The 21,604-nt window shown below is 34.0% G+C and overlaps 1 protein-coding gene across 1 annotated transcript in view; it reads right to left on the bottom strand.

Annotated features, from left to right (window-relative positions):
- LOC136030295 (delta-1-pyrroline-5-carboxylate dehydrogenase, mitochondrial-like) overlaps positions 1 to 21,604 on the bottom strand; it is a 66,480-nt gene that overhangs the window by 10,803 nt on the left and 34,073 nt on the right. Inside the window, 8 exon segments of the mRNA XM_065709168.1 lie at positions 2,364 to 2,542; positions 6,707 to 6,764; positions 6,766 to 6,888; positions 8,562 to 8,749; positions 11,042 to 11,207; positions 15,559 to 15,773; positions 19,027 to 19,074; positions 20,627 to 20,760. Of these exon segments, the coding sequence (XP_065565240.1) occupies positions 2,364 to 2,542; positions 6,707 to 6,764; positions 6,766 to 6,888; positions 8,562 to 8,749; positions 11,042 to 11,207; positions 15,559 to 15,773; positions 19,027 to 19,074; positions 20,627 to 20,760 (1,111 nt within the window).

Here is a 21,604-nt window from a genome sequence, read left to right as displayed (position 1 = left end):
AAAACGCCATTGCATACAATGCACTAAACTTTTATTTCTCTAGCTTCATGTTGTTACCATTCAGGCATGGTAATCTTTGTTCTTTGAAAGTAAAATGAGGTCTTAATAAACAGCCATTTTGAGTACATTTCCTAAAGAATTCAAATAGGAGTCTACATTTTCCACCAGCAGTACATGATTTTCACTTTCACCTAAATTTCGACACGGGAAAACAATCCCACGTTAGGACTACGTTCTTAATCTGAGAAATTAATTCATCTTAACTAAAGGCTAAAAGCCCTGAAACATAGCAGAAGAAAAAGTTCGTCTGAGAGCAGATAGCTTTGTCAATTACTTTATAAACGTTCTGTTTTTCTCATCAATGAAGTTTAACTTCTTATTTTATCGTTTAATTAATATCAGTGGTTCTTAATTAGGGTCTGTGCCAATTTAGGGTATGGCATTTAACCGGACTCAATTCCAGGTGCATAGGAACTTGGGGCAGAGTTTTGGTATTTAATTTAACTTTGTGCATTTACTTTGTGTTATTTTTTGTAATTTGCACTTGGGTTGTATGTTAGATTTTTCAAGTGAAGAGTGGGGGGAGTAAAGGACCATCTAAGGCTATTTGTTCTCGTGTTAAAAAAGCTTATGAAGCCCTATATGCATTATTAATGTTTTAACATTTTCAAGGCAATAGTCCAGTGTAGATTCGCTTCTGAAATGAAATAAAACTTAGAATACAAAAAACTAACAAAGACTTAAACTTCAAAAGAACAATACCTAACAGCTTTGCTTTTACTTTCGGAAGGAAGCTAAAGCTTGGCCAGCTGACTCGAACCAAAAGCAGGATAAGAACTTAGGAATACCTATGTTTTTATACAGCCATTTGTATTCCACTAATGCAATTACACAGAAATTTATTTAACCCTTTGGGTCCATGACCCAACACCATAACACCATGACCGAAGTGTTAAAATCCTACAGTGTAAAGTCCTTTAGTAAACAGAAAAGCAAGTTTCTGGTTAAACTATATTGATTAAAGCTTAAATAAAAGAATTTTTGGAAAACGGAAAACAGATCCACAGTGTCTTATTAAACAACCAAAAGAAAACCTGGCCCTATTTCTCCTAGTTTTCTAACCCAAAGACTGTTTTTAAGAAAAAGAGTAGCCAACAATAAGATCAGCAAAATTTTGTATCCCTCTAGACGGGAAATAAGGGATAATTAAGATTGTATCTATCCAACTGAATCAAAAACAATTCTTGTTTAGTAGGAGATATAGAAAGCAATAGATATAGGCGAAGAATAAGTTTCTGTCATAAAAAAGAAGAAGAAAAAACTGCAGAGTTGCAAAAATGTTTCATGTTAAAACAAATATGTCAAAAACAAACATGTCAAAACATTCTACTCTCTTGAAATTTTCAATGCTTTGCCGTAAATGTTTTGTTAACTTTTTGAATTTTCAGGTTTTTAACACGTTTTACCAAATTGTCTCACAACATTTTACGTCACCAAACATAGCATTGCATGAGCGATACGGGTATTGCTTTCCGCACAGTCAAGACTCTCTATAACTAGCTTCTTTTTTTCATCACACACTTTACGTTTCCTCTTTGGAATTGTCGATTGTACAAGAGCACCAAACGCATATCCCATGATCACACGGTTGACGGGGAATTCACTAAGACCCGATGGAGCTCACCCGACCTTTTCACTTTAACTTTATGTTCAGAAGAACTTGTAAAACAGTCTCCCAGCTTGTTAAACTATGATGGAAATTTGGTCTCGTGTCTATACTATAACGATAAAATGTTTGAAGCCAAAATTCATCCACCACACAAGAAGGAACATCTTGCAAAGCGGAAATAATTTCTGGTGCCATTGGATGGCTTACAACAGCCTCTTGGCATCTTTTTCTGTAAAACTTTCTTCAAGAAAGCAAAAATTTACATAGCTTTGAATTTATTTCGACTATCAGTATATTTCACTACAAAAAGCTCATATACTTGGCCAAAAGCACTAGCGTAAAAATATTAATATATATTCTTGGAGGAAAATTTAAAAAGACAACGAATATATATATATATATATATATATATATATATATATATATATATATATATATATATATATATATATATATACATATATATATATATATATATATATATATATATGCTGGGTAGATCTTTTTTCTAGATGTTAAAACAGGCCAAGCGATCGTAATTACAGGTTTAGAAACCGTTTTCTCATATTTGTGTGAACTTAACATAAGAAAATTAGGTGAATAAGGAGACTTCCTAGCTCCTAAATGTAATTTAAATAGAAACTCAAATGAACCAGTGAAGAAAATTCCACTAGGAAAAATTTAACATAACTACCTGTCGTTTATATTACCACCAGCCAGAATCTTCAATTCACCTGTAACTTTTGCATGCTCAAAATATGATCCAATTCTTTTGATTGCTTTAGCATCTATAACAGACGAGGTAAACGTATCAAATTCCAACGGTGATCCAAACTTCAAAGACTTCATTGCCTCTACAAAGCTGTCACGGAACTAAAAAGATATAGGAATTAAAACAACAAATTCTCCTCGTAGTATTTGTAATTTTCATATATAATCACACACAGGGGAGGGGGGGGGGTCATTTTAAACTTCAAGACTGACCAGAAAGATCTTTTCCGCCCTAAAAAAAAAGAAAATTAATTGAAGCTTAAAAATATACTTGCTTTATATTTCAGATCCTCTTCTTCTTATAAATTCTCTTATATTTTGTCCTCATTAAGTTTTCAAAACGTGTACCTGTATTGCAATACTAGTCGAGAACCGATAAAAATGGTCCTTTTTTCAAAACAGCAATAAGGAATCACAAGTTTTACTCAAATATGTTAGAGGGCAAAAAATGTGTGACAAAAAGGCATTGATTAAACAATTAAACATAAAAGAAAAATCAGAACAGTTCCGGCTAAGGCAACCCAAAACTTAGTAGTCGTATTTTTTTTCTCTGTTTACTTCAGTCTTTCAAAATTAGCTCAATTGACCACTTAGCGATTGTTCTCACAAACATAAATTAGAATCTTTTTGTTATGTCTTCTTTCTCATTGTGCTTTGTACCGAAAAGCTTTTTTTCTTCTTCAACGATTAGCTGGTAAAAAAAACAAGCAGCCTTTTCCTTTCTTACAAAAAGCTTGAAACTTGCCTAAGCTTTAAGTTCTCTAGTTTCCAGCAGTTTTAAAGAATTCTCCAAAAGGATAAAACTAATGATGCAACTGATGCAACCATGATCGCTCTTCATCCAGATGACATTAAAATCAAATAGAAGGATAAACAAATAAACGTTCAAATGCGGGTTAGTCCATTTATTAGACAGTGAAAACAGGTAAAAAAGTCTGTGAAACAGAAGGACATCTAAATTATATTAAAGACATTAAAAGATATTTGTTTAAGGTCCAGCAGTGAACCAAAATTTGAGGATTCATTTTCCCAAACTGTGATTTATAGCAGATAAACATTATCTAGGTCGGTTGTCTTCATTGCGCAACTAAACTGGGGCTATTTAATCTTCTTTTTCTTGTTAGTTAAGATTGCTCATATCTTCGTTTGTTTTTCTTGTATTATTTTTTTCAGCTACAAAAATGTAAGAATGTATGCTTTTGTACATTTACAAGAAATTATTAATTTTTATAGTTTAGAATTTTGTTTATATTGTATTTGTGTCCATATGTTTATACTATACTGTTTTCGTGTAAAATATATAGGGGAGGCAGGTGTTATCCCGGACAGCCACTCTTGGGAAGCTATGTTCATGAACCTACTTGGCCGATTGGTGACTTCCGAAGGCTCAAACTACTTTTTTTGTCCTGAAGTTCCTTTGGTCCCGAGTTCGTATTTTTCCTTCTTTAAACAGATCTGATTTTTTTTTTCTATTTTTGCTCACTGTCCGAGGTCATCCCACATAGTGGGGAGACTTCGGACATTCCTAGGGGTAAATTCGGACACGTTGAATATAGCTTTCATTAAATTCGAACATGTGGCTCATTTTTGATCTCTCACACATAATTCATAATTTGCTATCAAACTCGTCTGGTGCTATCAGCACCTTTTGGAAGAGGCAGTCTGGGAGTCTTTGATTTGTATTTAGTTGTCCAACCGTTTATTAGACTTTATAATCACGTCTGCTCATCCTTTTCTTTGCTGTCTGCGTGTCCTTCAGTTCACTTTTTTTGTGGTTTGTCAGCCAATATTCCAGTTTCACCTCTTAAATGGTTTCTATGAGCTGTTGTCAGAGTTCCACCAGCCCCTGGGAATAATCTATGCAATTCTGGAGAAACCAAACTTGACTTTTGGCAGTGAGAATATTGGTATCTAGATCTGGCGATTCTGAAGTAGATTCATCAGCTAATCCCCCATATAAGAGCGACCTACCAGTAATTAAAGACGGAAAGAAACCCAGTTCCGCAAAAATGTCACGAATGAAAGGACACATACCAATAGAATTGACTAATGAAATTATGTTTCAAGGAAAAACATTTTTCAAATATGGATCACAAGAGAGCTCTACCACCTTGTAAGTAGATATGTGTTTACCCAGATTCAGTTAAAGCCGATCTTTTATTTTTCGTTTTAGTTCCAACTAAATAGGTTTGAAGCCTCCGACATTCAAAGTGTGCGTCTTGTGTGACCAGTAGGGTCAAAAGGTAGACATTTTAACGCACAGGTCAACCAAAATGGGTGTAAGTGACTGTCGCGGTTGTCTAGGAGAAAAACCCTTACATTTCTGCTATATGTCTTTTTTATAAAGTCTTCCATTGTTGGTAAAAGCCGGGCACTGTTCATCCATCTACTTGAATGGACTGGTCTAAATATGATGTGAGAAGCGCTGCGTATCATAAGTTGCAAAAAGTGCACCCAAGGGAACTCAAAATATTCCAATACCAATCTTTCTAACTCAAAACTAAACACTTGTCTCTTAAGGTCTTTTTTTTCTGTCAAATCAAAGTGATAGCTATCACTTTAAGAGCCACTGTTGGGTGGTGGAAGAGGGAATGTTCGTCTGCAATAGCTATTTCCCTATTGATCTTTGAACATAGTCTTTTAAGGTTGTGCTTTTAATACCAAATTCTTCCACAGCTTTCCGCATAGTGACTTGTCAATGATGACGGCTTTGGCAACCTTCTTAATACATTCCGTAATTGGTCAACTTGGCATCTTGCGTTTATAGCGTCTTAGCGCAGACGTGAATTTCTATTAAAGCTTTCTCTTTAAGGAATAAAAAAAAGTATACATTCAAATCTTTAAGGAATAAAAAAAAGTATACATTCAAATAGAGTAAGTAGCGAGATATGCTAAGATACATTATAATAAAAAAAAGAAAAAAAAGAAAAAATCTCACGGACCAAAGCCGAAGAAGAAAGTGGGGACAAGAACTTGTGAAACTTGAAAGTAATTGGGTAAAGATTGAATATCCAAAGTACTTGTTTAGGTTGACTCAGGCTCGATATATTGAGAAATAAGAAGAGAATACTTGTTTCTGAGAAACTTTCGAATCGCATAGGATAATGAAGAAAAATTCTAAGAACTCTTATAGATTTATTTTGTATTACCTGGAGAAGTTTATAGCTCTCGACTGCTAGAAATAACATAGTTCTATCATCTTTGAAAGAGGGTTTGAAAGGGGGTTATTCCGGACACTTCAGTAAGTGTCCGAAGTTACCCCTTAACAGGTGTCCGAAATAACCCCACTGTGACTGTAAATAGTTGAACATGCGTCCTGAAGAAATCAAAGCAGATGGCAGTGTTCCTCAAAAATAGAAATAGCCTAAGAATACCTAACTTAAAGCTGCGAAGTTTTAATCTCATCGAAATTCCCGGTGACCTCCTAAAAAACTTATAAAAGGATTAAAAATTAACGAGATTCATCTTCAAAATTACTTTTATCCAATTTTTTAAAAAACAGTCTAGCTATTGGCTTTTTTATGGGCTTCTTTAATGTAACGTTAGAAAACACTATTTCATGTTTTTTTATGGAATGTTTGTAGATGACAATAAGGGAGCAAATGGATTGTCCAGAGTAACCCCTTGTCCAAGATAACCCCGGTCCCCCCTACATAAAAAAAGAAAAAAACTGTCGCAATTCCATAACGCGGGCTAGCAGTTCCCACGATTTGGTTAGGCAATAAAATGAAAGATTATAACAGTGTGATCGGCAACCCATCTAAAAAAAAGGAAAGACAGCTAATCAGTTCTTTCGTTAATACAAAATACTATGCTACTTATCAAACATAAATCGTTTCTTTCTCGTCCGGTAATGGACGGCACTTACTTCACTCACTTTCTAAAACATAAACCAATAGCCATCCGTGTCAAAATCGCTGTTTAAATGATAATTACAATATGCATCGGGTAATTTTGTAACAATAAAATTAACTGAAAATGTAATATATTCTGTTATACTTTGTACTTTCTTTTGTATCTTATTCTTTTTCAATAAGGAAAGGACAAGATTAAAGCTAAAAAGTAACAACCATGAAAAATAAGAAACGCATTCACAAAAAGTAACTACTGCTTTATGGGTTTTGCAAAATGTTAGTTGAGAAACTTAAAGTTCAAAATGAATCCTGGGTTAAGAAGATTAAAATTAATATGCTGAAGTTAGATTAAACTTAAATCTAAAAGGAAAAAAATCAATAACTTTCTCTGATCCGAAAATTAATGAATCACCTTCGGCCATAGCGATCCTGGGACATAAAGTCTGGAAGTAGCTGAGCATTTCTGTCCGTTCTAAGTCGGCACTGGGGTGCACAAGGTGGTAGTTCTTACCACCACACTCTCCCACCAGTCGGGGGTAGCATCTGTATTTCTCTAGGTTATTTCCAACTTCCTTCCATAGCCATCGGAATGTCCTATAAAAAAAATCCATTCATTTAATCTAAATTGTGTGTACTCTTTTATTTTTTTCAAAATCTAAGAGCATAATATATTTCTTTTTACCGAAAGGAGTTATCTTACTAAGAAACTTTAGAACGTCAGACACTCCCCCTCTCATACCCACCTCCAAAACCCTAATATAGGAACTTTTACGTCTTTATTAGCAAATTTCAAACTCGGAACTAAATCTCAAATATATCAATATACTGTTTGGCTTGCGCAGAAACAACAAAAGGGATAGAGACAAATATATAGAGTTCCTCCTTATTCCTAATCCTAACAAACCGCTTACTCTGTTACTACAGCTACATACTGGCTACATCTACGAAAACAAACCTATTTAGATGAATGGACCAATGTCGAGTTTTACAAGTACATAACTTTGATTTCTATCAAGATAATGGCTCATTTCTATGATAGATAATACCTTCTCCTTTAATTTGCGATCCATTCGTATTTGTAACAGGGCGTACTTCTTTCTGTATTTTCGACCCTACATAAGTTAATAATCTTATGCTAATACGTAGGGGATATAAACGCACTCTGAATTCTTTTTTCAGGTTAACAGAGAGCATTTTGTCATTTTTACTTACTTTAGTGGCTTCAGTTATTAGTTGGCTCATTCTTCAGTTTTCACTTTTCTGTTTCATTTTCTGATGAGAAAAGTCTCCGAAAAAGGGGTAAAGTGAGACATATGCATGAGTATTTGCCCATTTTCGCATATATTATCTTTTTTTACCCCTTGTTTTTTTTACCGCGTAAACTTTCCTCCTCCTCCCACTCCAAATAAACTGGCGCCCTCATGTCGAGCCAAGCTATCGCCGTCTATTTCTTTTTAGCTGGTTTATCTATTCCACGTAACTATTTTCATCTTTATTCGACGGAATCCACAATCCTCAAAATATCCATTGTAATTTGTGATTTTGTACATTTCTTTATTTTTGAGACATTTTTGTTTATTTTCATTTTGGCCATCTGCTGGTACGAAAATTGACAGCACCAGCTGGCATTCCTGCCTCTGTCAATATTTTGTATACCATGTAATTGGAAATATCCATTGTAATTTGTGATTTTGTACATTTCTTTATTTTTGAGACATTTTTCCTATTGGAAAATTTACAGCTAATTACATGTCCAAAAAGGAGCCCCGAGAAACAGTGACGGTTCTAGGCTTCAGCACAGGGGACAGCTGCCCCTCCCCCTGTTTTTCTGACATATGACATTAATTTCCTATTATTTTATATTTTTACACTCCTGTGGTATACCTAGCACTCCAGATTGAAAGGCATAAAGCTGCTACTGCCGAGAAAGTATCGACCCAGACAAACATTTGAATATAAATTTTTGGTAAACAGCCAGAATTTAAAAATATCCTCGGAATACAATACCAAATTCAAGATAAAAAAATCGTAAGGGAAGAAATTAATGGAATCTGACCTCTTTTGGCTAAAATATTCAACTATCATAATTAGGGTTGCTACCAACGATAAAAACAAAATTACAAGGGAGAAAAATTGCGAGACAAAGAGAGCGAGAGAAAAAATTGCCAAAAATCACAAAACTAGAGAAAAATGTTTTGCCGAAAACATAAAGAAATACTAAGCATCATTAAAAAACAGCAATTCATTCCATAAAACACTTGGCTTACGGTACGGATCCAGTGAAATTAATTCCTCCAAGTTCAGAGGACTGCGTAATAACGTTGCCGAAAACCGGGCCATCTGCTGGTACGAAATTGACAACACCAGATGGCATTCCTGCCTCTGTCAATATTTTGTATACCATGTAATTGGAAAGAACGGCAGTGTCAGAAGGCTTCCAAAGAACGACATTTCCCTTGAAAAGGAAAACAAAATCAGCAAATTAGATTAAGTTCCACGGAAGGCATTAAATCTATAGCAATAAAATTGAATAACTTTCTAACATTCTCTATCTAATCTAAATTTATAAGAACTAACAAAAACTTACCAGCGCCTTTATTGCAATGATTGAAACCTTCAGGGACGAAATTAAGATCCCAATTAGAGTCCGTAAAAACTTTGAGCTCGTAACTTTGAAAAAATAATCAAGATTGAACTTATTTCTAATTCTAAGCCTGCTTTGTATTGCCAATATTTAGGGGTTAAGAATAACAGAATCTTTCAAGTCTTACATTTTATGTCACACTACATTCCGTGGAATCTTTCAGGTTTTACAAGCAGGGAAGGAGTGAAGGGAGAAGCTTGAAAACGATTTGTCTTGTAGATCCGTTCTCGGAATTGATACGCCATGAGATTTTTTGGCGATAGGCGTCAACAAAAGAATAAACAACAAAAAACATTCATGTAGATCTTGCGAGCAAAAAAGGTCATTTTTGTAACCCGCCTCTCCCCTCAACAAAAACAAAAAAAAAAACAGCTTGGCTAATCTCAACATAGTATTTGGACTAAACGTAGCACTTCGTCTTTGTTGATCGAATAATGAAAAGTATGAATCCTTGGGTTAAATTGATTAATATTTTCTAACATTAATTCAACACAATGTTATTTTATTAACATAATAGAATGTTATTTTATAACACACAAAAAACGAATATTTCGCTAAAATTGTTTTGAGACTTTGCACAGAGCATTAAATAGCATTAAAAAGATAAAAGGAAATCTGATAATAAATAAAGCACGTGGACTTGCTTTCCCCTAAAGTGTCGTTAGTACAGACAAGCACCTACGATTGAAAAATTAGCGGATAAACATCAGCTACAAAAAGGTGCCCAATCATAAGTTTTCAAACAACTTAATTATAACTGTTCTTATTATTATTCCTCCTCCAAAATGTACATTATTTTTCAGCTTTTGTTCAGTTCACGAATGACAAGAGGCTCCAGGCTCCCCTTCCCTCTTATGGTTTTGCTTGGGTTCACTTTCCTTTTGTGCCACTTTCACTAGTAAAAGTCTTCAAAACTATAGCCAAAGAATTAGTCGAGCGAAGAATAGATATCATCAAAATTATCCAACTATATTTGACGAAGTACTCGAGTTATATAAGAGATTTTCTAAAATATCAACACGCCGATATCAACAGGTTCGCCACCACTGACCTACCATAAAAAGCTTCCAAGTGAGTGAGAAGTAACATGATGGTAGCCACAGCCTACCATCTTGACATTGCTTCTCTCCCACATTCTCAACTTCACAGTTACATCAGTTTAGTGGAAGTTTTACCAGTTAAGTTTAATTACTAGTTTTACCAGCAGTTATTATCAAATTTATTACCGGTTAAGTTTTATACGAATTTCCGTCATATCGTCTCATTATGACTTTGTCAAATTGCCTTTGAATTATTTTGATATCTTGCAATTACTCTGTGAAAGCTTTTATACCTAGCTTTACCTTTCTTACCTGTTGGACTTTTTCATACTCACTTTGTCTTACCGCTTGAAATGATCAAAACAATACAATCTAAGTGAAAATTCTAAGATCAAATGGAGCATGTAACATCCAAAGACGTCGAGGCATATGCTAGCAGATACATAAAGGAGTCCCTAAGGCGACAGTCAATAGCATTTCCCAATCATTCATTCAATGACCTTCGATTCAAGGAGTTATCTTTAAGAAGCATAACAGCTGCCAAAGTTCGTGAAAATCCCTCTTCTGTAGCTTTACCAAGCTCAGTTATGTGAACAAATGCTTGTTTCCTTCTCAAAATTTTTCGAAGCTATAAACATTAAAAAGTTTTACATGTCATATCATGGTTATAATTATCATAATTATAAATATAAATGTCGCTTGTTCACACTGATTAGTATATAAATAAACAGAGTTCGCTCAACTGTAGCGCAGAGTATGTTTTAGCCTGAAAGAGCAACTTTGATGTTAAGAAATTAAACTTTAATCCTAGAGCTGTCTAAACCATAGCCAATCCTAAGCTTACGTTTTTATACTTGAAAGTATATGGATTTGTAGTCATTCCTAGTTATCACAGCACTTTCAACTAAGCACAATACTGGATAAATATCTGTGATGATCCAACCATACTGCATCCGACGAACTTGGGATTGGTGGGTAAGTAGCTCCTTGTGAAGCTGAAACAAATCCCAGATGATAGTCACCGGTGTAAAGTTAAAATATAACCACAATTCATTGTACTTACAGTTAAAGTCGGCGTGTATGCAATATTTCCTCCAATGGCAGTGAAATTAAACGGCGAAATCGCAGCAACAAAGCCATCAAGGGCCCTTTGACGAAACTTGTTGTCAATACCCTGCGGACTTAGTGGGGTATATCTTGTGTCATCTTGAACAAAAGCTGCATTGAACCTATAAAAATTATGATATTTTAGGAGAAGCAAGGTTTGAGTGGTTTGGAGCCATAAACAGAAGGGTATTAAAACCCGTCTCTTCAGATCTTAAGTTGTGTGATGCGTGAACAAGGTTTTAACCCCTAAACATCAAAAGCCCAGTTGAACTTGTTTTATTGCTCTTCTAAAAAGTTTTTTTTTTTTTAAAGTGAAATAAAGGAAAATGGCATAAACCTCTAGAAATAATAAAGTTGTCTTCATAAAAAAAGATGATAGACAACAGTGACTTCTTATCCAAATTCACATATAAAAGGAGAAGAAAATATCAAGCAGATACACAAATAATAGAAACGTGGAAGAACAACCTAGATATGATGCTGTTAAATCGTCAGAAGAACAAATAGCTAATGGAAAATAAAAAACACGTAATAACACAGCTAAAACATCCCGTTCTATATAGCACAGTTTGAAAAATAAACAACAATGTGATTTTCCTTGACAAATTGAGTGGCTTCGTCGGAACGATTTCAGATCTATATTCCAGCTCCTATTTTCTAAACAAATTTCTAAGCGAACCTGGTAGGGTTTGGAAACATCCTCCACTTGCCTCCACATATGAACAGCCTGCAATTTGGTACCGTTGCACTTGGTTTTTCTCGCCCAATGGAATAGAAGCCCACTTCATCGCCGGTGGAAGTGAAAGCCAAGCAAATCTTGGCACCTCTAAAAGTCGTGTGCATAGCGTTTTGGGACAGAAAAGGCATTTTACTGGATTTTTTTTTTTGCCGCACCGGGAAACAATAAATAAAGAAGTTTTTTATGCGAAGCATAAGAAACTGTGCCGCGCAATACAGAGCAAGTGCCAGGGGAATTCTTACAAGAATCAAGATTTTCATTTATGATAATGCCCAAACCCATAGTGCTAATGAGACAACAGAACTTCAAGGTCAACACATTCAGATATGAAGAAATGTTAACATAGTCGATAAAGATAAGGTAAAAATGACGAATAAAAGACAACCAATCATCTATTGTAAAATGGAATTTATTTCATTCCCTGTTTCAAATTGGAAATAAGAGTTCATTGGCATTCTTTCTAGTTACTCTACAACAGAATTAACTTTGCAAGTCATGTTGGTGGGCAGGAAGAATACAACGGTGGGAGTCGTCCGAAAGTGGCCATTTCAGTCGAAAAATCCTATGAAATTTAAGTCGTCTCATTTCCAAGGAAACCAGATTGAACTGTTTCAAACCCTCGTTACGAGTAGTGAGGGAAGGACCATGACTAATTTTAAAGCTTTTTTCAAATTATTCTCCACATTAGATGTATGATCTTTGGTGAGAGATGTAGGTCAAACTGGACAAACGTAATCGAGCGAGGGTCAACCATAAAAACATTAAACAATTCTTAATCTGATCTTGGGAACACTAATTCTTCTAAGTTGCAAAGAAAATTTTGCAAAACGCTCGAATATTTAACCATGTTAGATACAGGAAATTGAAACCTAAGGCATCCAACCAAGCACCTAAAGAGCTTTACTGAGTCCTTAGTACTCACTGCTAAACCAATACAGTAATTTACATTAGCTCTAAGGCAGGAAAATAACATAAGAGCATTGTTTCCCTAGATATTATTAGCAAGCTTTACTTTATCAAGATCCTATTTCAGTATTTTTAATCAGAGCAATGCTTTATTATTTTTTTCCCAGAGGCACTTCATATGGAAGGGGCAGTCTTAAAAACTTCAAAGGGGGCTCAATCAATTGGAAATCGAGAATTCTAGTGCCCAATTTAAGAGTCAAAAGTGATCGGAAGGCATCTATCCCCCCCCCCCTCTCTCGTGTCCTTTTCCCCCAAATACATCAAATAAAAATTTTGAGGAAGCCATTTTGTTAAAAATAGTTCAAAGATCACATAACAGAAACTCAGGGGTTGACTAAATCTCCAAGGGCCCGGGGGCGGGTACTGTAAGTTATGCCCTGGGGGCAAATATGGTTCTTATAGAAAGGATGCTCGTATAAACTTCAGAGACCCCCTAAAAATTGTTGCGTACCCTAAAGGGGTACGAGTACCACAGCTTGAGAACCACTGATCTAGATCATTTGGTTGTTCTTGACGAATTTAGGGAACTCGGTCCCTGTAAGTTTATTTGTGAACAGCTTCCTGTTCATAACAGTATATCTTTCTTCCTAGTTCCAAAAATAAGTCTCATTCGACATTTTTTTTTTTTTGAAACAGTGAAAGTTTTGTCAGTACATGATCCTGAATATCAAATTCCTTTAAAAAGTTGCGGGAAGGTTCTTAAATGCTACAACACGTCAAAGGCAAAACTTACTTAGGTTTTTTTTTATGTGTCTTGTCCATGCCAATGCGGTTTCTATATTAGAAAAGTCATTATTTCAGGAAATACTAGGAAAGTCACTATTTCTACTAGGGATAGTAAAACTCGAATAAAGAACAACCCCTCTCCATGGAAAACTGTAACTCTGACGTTTTCCTATCTATTTTCAAATATCAATATGAGCGGATTCTTCTGTTGCAGAATAGCTTTTACAATGAAAAAGCCACATCAAGTGAATAATTATTAGGAAATTCTGTAGTTCTTCTATTTCGTAGGCTAGGGACCTAATTCTGGAAAGGAGCCTCAAATACTTCAAATAATGACATTCTGTATAATTAGCTCCTAACGAGTTTGAACCTCATAAATACAGATCAAAATGAAATGAACTTCTAAAGAGTCAACGTCCTTCTGCTAGATTAGCAAACGTAAGGATTCACGCAATTTATCACACGCAATAAAGTTTTCTAGACCTGTATTTAGTTATATTTGTTTTAACATACGAAAGTTTTAAAAACAAATAGTTTATTTCGTTTTGCTAGATTTCATTATCAAACCAACTGTATCCCTGCTGTTGCTTTTTTGCATTGTAATATACCAAAGAGACAACCTACTTCGTCCTACTTAAGTTTGATTTGCCGTTATCTCATGGTGGTTATTATCATAATGGACGTTATCAAGATGTATTTTTCATCGTTCGTGTTTTTTTCCGTTTCTTTATATATTCTGTTTATTTTAGTTTTTATTATGATCATTTTTATTTCGGTGGATAAAGGCCCATGGGCATGAATCAGAGATACACAAACTTTCATTATTGTTCCCCATCTAGTGGTTCCTATGGTTAATTCCGAAAGCTGAAATTTAGGAAGAGTAAATACCTTCCAGGAAGTAATGATGTTGGTAGACTCTAAGATGAGAATTGAGAGACTTTCCAGGAACAGTTGAATACTAAACCAGAGATTTTAAAATTTCACAACGTAGAAAGTGGGTGGAATATTTTTTGGAAAAAAGCTTATGAAGTCGCTGATAATGTTTCAGGCAAGAGTTTCATTGAAAATGTTTTTTTTTTGGTATTTTCATAGTAAATACTGAAAAAGGGCAAACTTGCCCCCCCTCACCTAGATTTGAAAAAGCATTTTGACCCCCCCCCCCTTTAAATTTTCTTCAATTAATATCACTGTCCTTACGACTGCGATTTTCCCTTCCGGGGGACAGAATTGTTCTTTTTTTGAAGGTCTGATGTGTAACATCATGTGTAAAAATATTCTTACTGAGAAAAAGCGCAACCATTATTGCAATTGTTATTTTGCAAAATTTCCCCGTTTTGCAAGAATTGTGCCAAGCAAACTAAGAAACAGTTACCATTTTTGGTTTGTTGATACTGACACTTGTCACCTCATTATTATTCGGGATTTGACCACCGACGAACTCTTTGGTCATCGATATAGAAATTTAAGGTCAAATTGAGGCTACAAACCGCGGTACTATTGTTGAAGCATTTGAATTCAAAAACATTTTTGAGTGACTGTCAGAATCAGGTCAATATGAAAACTATAAGTCAAGTCAAGGTCAGGTACATTTATATTTGACCTCATTTGAATATTATTTCCTGGGCAATTAACAAAGTCATTATGTTCCACTGCTTGTAAAAGTTCCAAATCTTGTCGACGTAAATTTTGGCGGGATCCATTTTGCAAAAAAACAGTTCCTTTAACCGTAATCTAGGGTTTAGATATGTTGCGCATAAAATTTGATAGCTAAACCCTCTCCTTAAGAGTAAACACCAAACAATAAAGAAACTAGGCAATAATATCGTTAAAAAAATGCATTAACGACCCTTTCTGGTTTAGAATTTGAATTTGTGGGACTATTTTGTTTTTAAAGTTGATGTCCATTATTTTTTTTATTTTTTTGCATTGGCTGCTTAGTACCAATCCAGTGACAGAGAGCAACTTGCTTCTGTGCAGTGATAATCTCATCTACTGAAAATTTCTCTTTTTTGGGTTCAAATAAGTACACAGAAATACAAAACCTTAAAAAGTCAATTAGTTCAGCAGCGGCATCTATTTCAGCTTGAAATACTGTTTTCCCTTGTCCAAGCATCGTGGCAGCAACCATGTCGTGTCGATATTTCGTTGACATTAGGTCAGCGGCTTTTAAAAAAATATCCACCTTCTCTGATAACGGTGTTTTTTCCCAAGTTTTCTTTGCAGTCAAAGAGGTATCAATGGCTTTACTAAGCAGCTCCTGCCAAAATAAATCACAAAATTAGAGCTTAGAACCTTTCTGTCAAGAAAGACCCATTTTCGTTGTTTTTTCTTGCTTATCCCGTGTAGTTTAACGCAGTTAAATGTTACTAAAGAATGACATAATTCAAAACATTCTTAAGAAAACTTCCAGGAATTTCAGTTTTTTAACATAATCGTCTACCATTTAATGTAACGGGTAATCAAAAGAAATATAATATTTGTGAACACAATATTAAACAAAAGTTCAATAAAGCAGTCCATTTCTTTTCTTTTAAATGGCACCAATATTAATTTAGTCAAAAAGATAGCAGAAGTCGGCAGCTTTATTAGTTTGAATTATCTGCAAATACACCTACTACAAGCTCATTCCAGAATCAAGCAAATTAATGTTGACACATATGAGAATGCTCCTTCTTTTCTTTATACCGGCCAGTTGTAAGAACACATAAATACAACTTTAAATGAGACAGAGATAATAAAAATGAGAAAGAAGATCAGAATTCTAGTAAACACATATTTGTAGATATAACATTTGAGCAAATGTCCTAATGGCCATGGCTAATAAAAAAAAAAAAAATGTACAAAAAAAGTTAATCTGCAGTCTAAATCAGAGAAAACAGTAAAAAAAGAGGAGGTTAGTAATATTAAGACATTGGTTTTAACTAGTAATTATTCACCATCGATCATAAAATTATCTCATTTCGATTGTTTTTTTCATGCTCAATTTCAGAGCCGCAGCATTGTCATATTAACGGCTCCGATTCAAAATAAGGAGAAGAAAGGTATGCCCGGAATCCAACCTATACGGGATTCAACCTTGCTGGGATTTATGTGTTAATTAGAATGATTTCATTTGGTTACCTTTTTGCTAACGATTTTAAAATGGTTTCCACGCACGATTTATTTTTCTGTAAAGAAGGAATAAATTGATCTGAACTGGAAGTTAAATCCAGCCTTCAAGTAACTTCCTAAATTCATAACAAGTATTCTTTTGCAGACTTTCACTTTATTTCAATTCTATTATTAGCAGAGCACCATATCTTAGTAGTGCTTGAACAGGTGACACAATAAGGGTGGGGGACGGGATGAGGATTAAGAATAAAATGAAAACGCATTGCACATAGGATATAAAGTGGATACTTTCTTTGATGTCTTTTTTAAAGCTCACTTCTACACACCATTCTAAAATATTTACCCCGAAAAGATATACTTCTTTGAACGAAACCCTCGGGCATACCCACGAAATTGCAACTTAAAATAAGGGTTCATTTTTTTTCTTAGTTTTTGTTCACGTGGTGACAGGGTATAAAAGCTATGTAAACTATGTCTATTAAAGTAAATGACAAAATCTTTTCTCATTAATTTAGTTTCTATTTATAGTTGTTCTGTTTATTGGTTTCTTTTACTGTCGTGATAAAATGCTTGTGTTTTCTCTCAGTCACTCTCTATATATTTCCGGTTTACAATCATATATATATATATATATATATATATATATATATATATATATATATATATATATATATATATATATATATATATATATATATATATATATATATACGTTACCCTGAATGTCCGCAAATTGGTGGACGTCGAAATTCCCAGGAGAATATCCGAAATACCTTTTTTTCTCCTTGGATTTAGTCAAAGTTGTCAGTTAACTTTTTCAATTTAATGTAAGGTTTGATGATGGCATGTTAGGTTAGAATAGATTAGGTTTAGTGAGGTTGGGTTAGGTTTACTTAGATTACGTTTCTAACCCATTCCGGATATTTAGAACCAAATTTAATGCGACCTAACCTAACTTTAACTTTTACCAACATAGCCTGCATCAGACTGAAAATGCTGACTCGAAAAGCTAATAGAATCCAATTAGATAAAAAGAAATTTCGAACATTCACCGGTAAATATCGATATTAACAATATTTCGGACATTCGCGATAACATAGCCGAAAATTGGTGGATGTCAACATTCCCAGGTGAATATAAGAAATTTCTTTTTTGTCCTTGGATTTAGTCAGCGTTGTCAGTCATCCTTTTCAATTTAATGTGAGGTTTGATGATGACAGTTTAGGTTAGAATAGATTAGGTTTGGTGAGACTGGGTTCGGTTTGTTTAAATTAGGTTTAAACATCATTCCTGATGTTTAGAGCCAAATATAGCGTAACCTAACCTAAACTAACATAATATAATCTAACCTAACTTTAACTTTTACCATCATAGCTTGCATCATATTGGAAAGGCTGACTCGTAAAGCTAATTGAATCCAATCAGATAAAAAGGAATTTAGAACATTCACCGGTAAATGTCGATAATAACAATATTTCGGACATTCACGATAACATATATACATACATATATATATATATATATATATATATATATATATATATATATATATATATATATATATATATATATATGTATATATATATATATATATATATATATATATATATATATATATATATATATATATATATATATATATATATATATATATATATATATATATATATATATATATATATATATATATATATATATATATATAAGTTTTCGACACCAGTAAGAGAGCATGTTTTAAAACCGAATCAATGCTTAAACTTTTTATGGCACAATTTATTCATCATTAATCTACGCTAGATTGACTATGACTTCGGAAAGTACCGTCCCTTTGAAATAGCATGTGATGCAAATGATATTTAGCACTGAATCAGCGTTTCGAAAAAGGTGAGAAATATTTCCTTGAGAACAGATTAGGGACAGCTCGCTATATTATCCCCTGTCAAGGGGGTTGATGCAACATAAACCGAAGCGAGCACGCAATCACAGAGATGGCCAGAGGTTTCAGTTAAAATGATTGTAATTGTTATTTAATCCATCAGCTTTTGCTTTTCATACATCTCAATTAATGTGCTCTCACCTCAAAATACACGACATTTTCAATTTGGCATTCATTTGTATTTGCATTTTCGGCTATGTTGTTTTAATAAGAAAGAAAAAAGATATTGCACTTCTGATTTCAATAAAATGAAGATTTTAATTGATACGCAGAACACCCTAATTACCATATCAAGATTACACAAAGTGGCAAATAAAACGAACGATTAGAAACAGAAGATAGGTTTTAGGACGAATTAATGCTAAAGCTGTAAAAAAAATACTTCCATAAAAGCAAGTCTAATGTACGTAAAAAACCAGATAGTGGATGCATTATTATAACTAGAATTAAATAAAAAACGAACCTTATCAGCATAATAGAACTTGGCCACATTCTTTCCATGATCAAACGGCTAAAAATAAAAAAAAATATATAAATGACAAAAGAGAAAGTTTGTCTTTATGAAGCTTTCAAATTTTGCAATAACAAGACTTAAAAGAAAATCAAATTAATAAAAAAAAAGCAGCTTTCAAGAATAAGTGCGCGTAACTTTACAAAGCGCGGAATTGTATCGATTTTATAACAGAGTGTAAATAGTTTTCTTTCCAAACTTTTTTAGAATAAGTGGTAGAGGTAGGTGAATGAAACTCTTAGAGACTTCCAAATTCGATATTCAAGCTAATTCCTGAGAGTTTCATTCTCCTGGCTCCACTGCTCCCCTTAAAGCATCAAAGAAGGTTTGGCAGGAACGAAATTTTTTGTGCGAAGTAATGTTAATTTCAGTCTTACTGATTTAGGTTCTCTGTGATCCTACAAAAAAAAACTCGTTAAAGCTCCAAAAAGAATCTTTTAACTTTAACCTAGGGAACCAACAGAAACAGTTATAAAACTCTTGCTGTAAAAAAGCAAAATATATAACAATAAAAAAATGCTAAGTAATGTAAGTAAGCATTCTTACATATTTTCGTTGTTCAGCATTAGAAAAACTTGATGCCTCCTTGTCTGCGAGACAAAACCTGAAAGTTTAAAGCTAAGCTAACAGACAAGACCAAAATACACCCATTTATTTTCTGCTAGAGACTGTCTGTGAAGAATGGACATTTGTTGGAGTCATTTTTGTTAAGTCTTCTTGGACAAGGGACTTAAGAATACAATTCATTGGACCCAAACAACCCCAGAAACAAGGACCCAAATGTATGTTTAGGGCCGACTCTTAGATAAAGCTTTTAGTACAAATAGCGAAGATAAGTTTGGCGTTCATTATTTGTGAATTTCGTTGTGATCCCTTGTTTGTCTTTTTGAGAATTTTTTCCCCTTTTTCTCTAAAATCAGGAAAATTTTCTCAGGCTCGTGGCATTTGATACGTAACATTGAACTTAATGTACTTTATAGATTTGGAATCAGCATAAAAAAACCAAATCTTTTTATGTACTAATTTTTCTCTAAATTCCTTTTGTTGCAATTTTGGTTACTTTGGGCCTGATCCGCTCATTACTTGCAGTTCGCTACCATGAGCTGTTTGATTCTACACCATATATTCAACATGTATTTTGGAATATAAGTAGAATATTCTAGAATTCCTTCTTTTCTTCATTCTTTTTACCTGTCTTAATTTTCCTTTGGCTGCTCACGTGAGGAGATTTTACACGTGAGGAGAAATTTCCAGGGGGGATTTTTGGTTGGAATTTTTTGGGGGAGGATTTTCCACAGGAGGGGTGAGGGGAGTGTTGAATTTCACTGGAGAATTTTCCACGGGGAGAATACACCGAACCCCGCCACTGACTATAAATCTCTCCAATTCTCTAAAATTCTGTTTCAGTTCCCAAAGTTAAAAAAAAAGATTTTTACGTGGTTTGAAACATAAACAATATACAGTAAGAGCGTCTTTCTTCATCCTTTCTCCCATTATGTTTCCTATCCAATAAAAGGAAATCTAACTTATTTTTAACCTACCATTTACCTACCATTGGTTGATATTTAACTTCCTCTGTCCTATATTCTTTGCCTCCAATGACAATAGGAACATCTGTACAGTCATTGCTCAATCTATGAAGTGCCTCTTCTAATCTTGTTCGCTCATCACTACCTTTCAGATATTCTACAAAAAAAAGAAAATATTGTAGAACTATTTTTAAATCAAATAAAACAGAGAAAATCCTTTCCATGAGAAGTGAAGAGCAGGTTTCAAGCTTAAAATGAGCAGAAATTAGACTATATATGATGTCAAACCTCAAACAAAGGACAAATTACAAGGAATGAAAAAATAAAACTTAAAACCAACAGAAGTTATAATGAGGATAACTTATAGCGAACATAAATTACCACAAATGAGAGTATTCATACTAGGAATGGGATTATTGCCCCTCAAATCCCTCAAAAGAATGGTATATTATTTGCACCTTAATGAAAACCAAATAAAATGCTTCGATTGAAAGATATTTTTTGACCACTATTTTTTCAATGCATCACTAATAACAGCTTAAGGAAAACAATTATTTTCTCATCTTTTTATCTGAGGATCCTTCACATAAATATAGACAATTTGGGCCAAAAATACTTCTTTTGATGTTCCTGATCCCTTGCCCCAGCCCACAGAAACATCCATTGAATTCACCCAAAATAGTTGGTATACAACTGTACAGCTACTGCATATGGAACAACAAAGCATCATAGGTCAAGCCAAATGAAAGTTGAGAGCAACTACCTATAATAGCTGTTCATTCTGCGCAGATTGTGAAATATTATTTTCGCGACAGTTTCATGTGGCATTATGGCTTCTAAAACGCGGGAGCTATACAGACAGCAATCGGATTGCTCTAAAGTTGGGTATCTCAGGGTTTTCGCGAAACAGTATTTTGACCCGTATTTAGTCAACGTCATAAAAAGGTATAAATCGCTACTTTGCTGTAGCAGAATCTTTTCTGTTACTTAAAAGAAGGCAC

Source organism: Artemia franciscana, chromosome 8 (assembly GCF_032884065.1).
Source record: "Artemia franciscana chromosome 8, ASM3288406v1, whole genome shotgun sequence".
Lineage (NCBI taxonomy): Eukaryota > Metazoa > Arthropoda > Branchiopoda > Anostraca > Artemiidae > Artemia > Artemia franciscana.
Note: the sequence above shows the minus strand (reverse complement) of the source record. Positions and strands in the feature narration are given on the sequence as shown.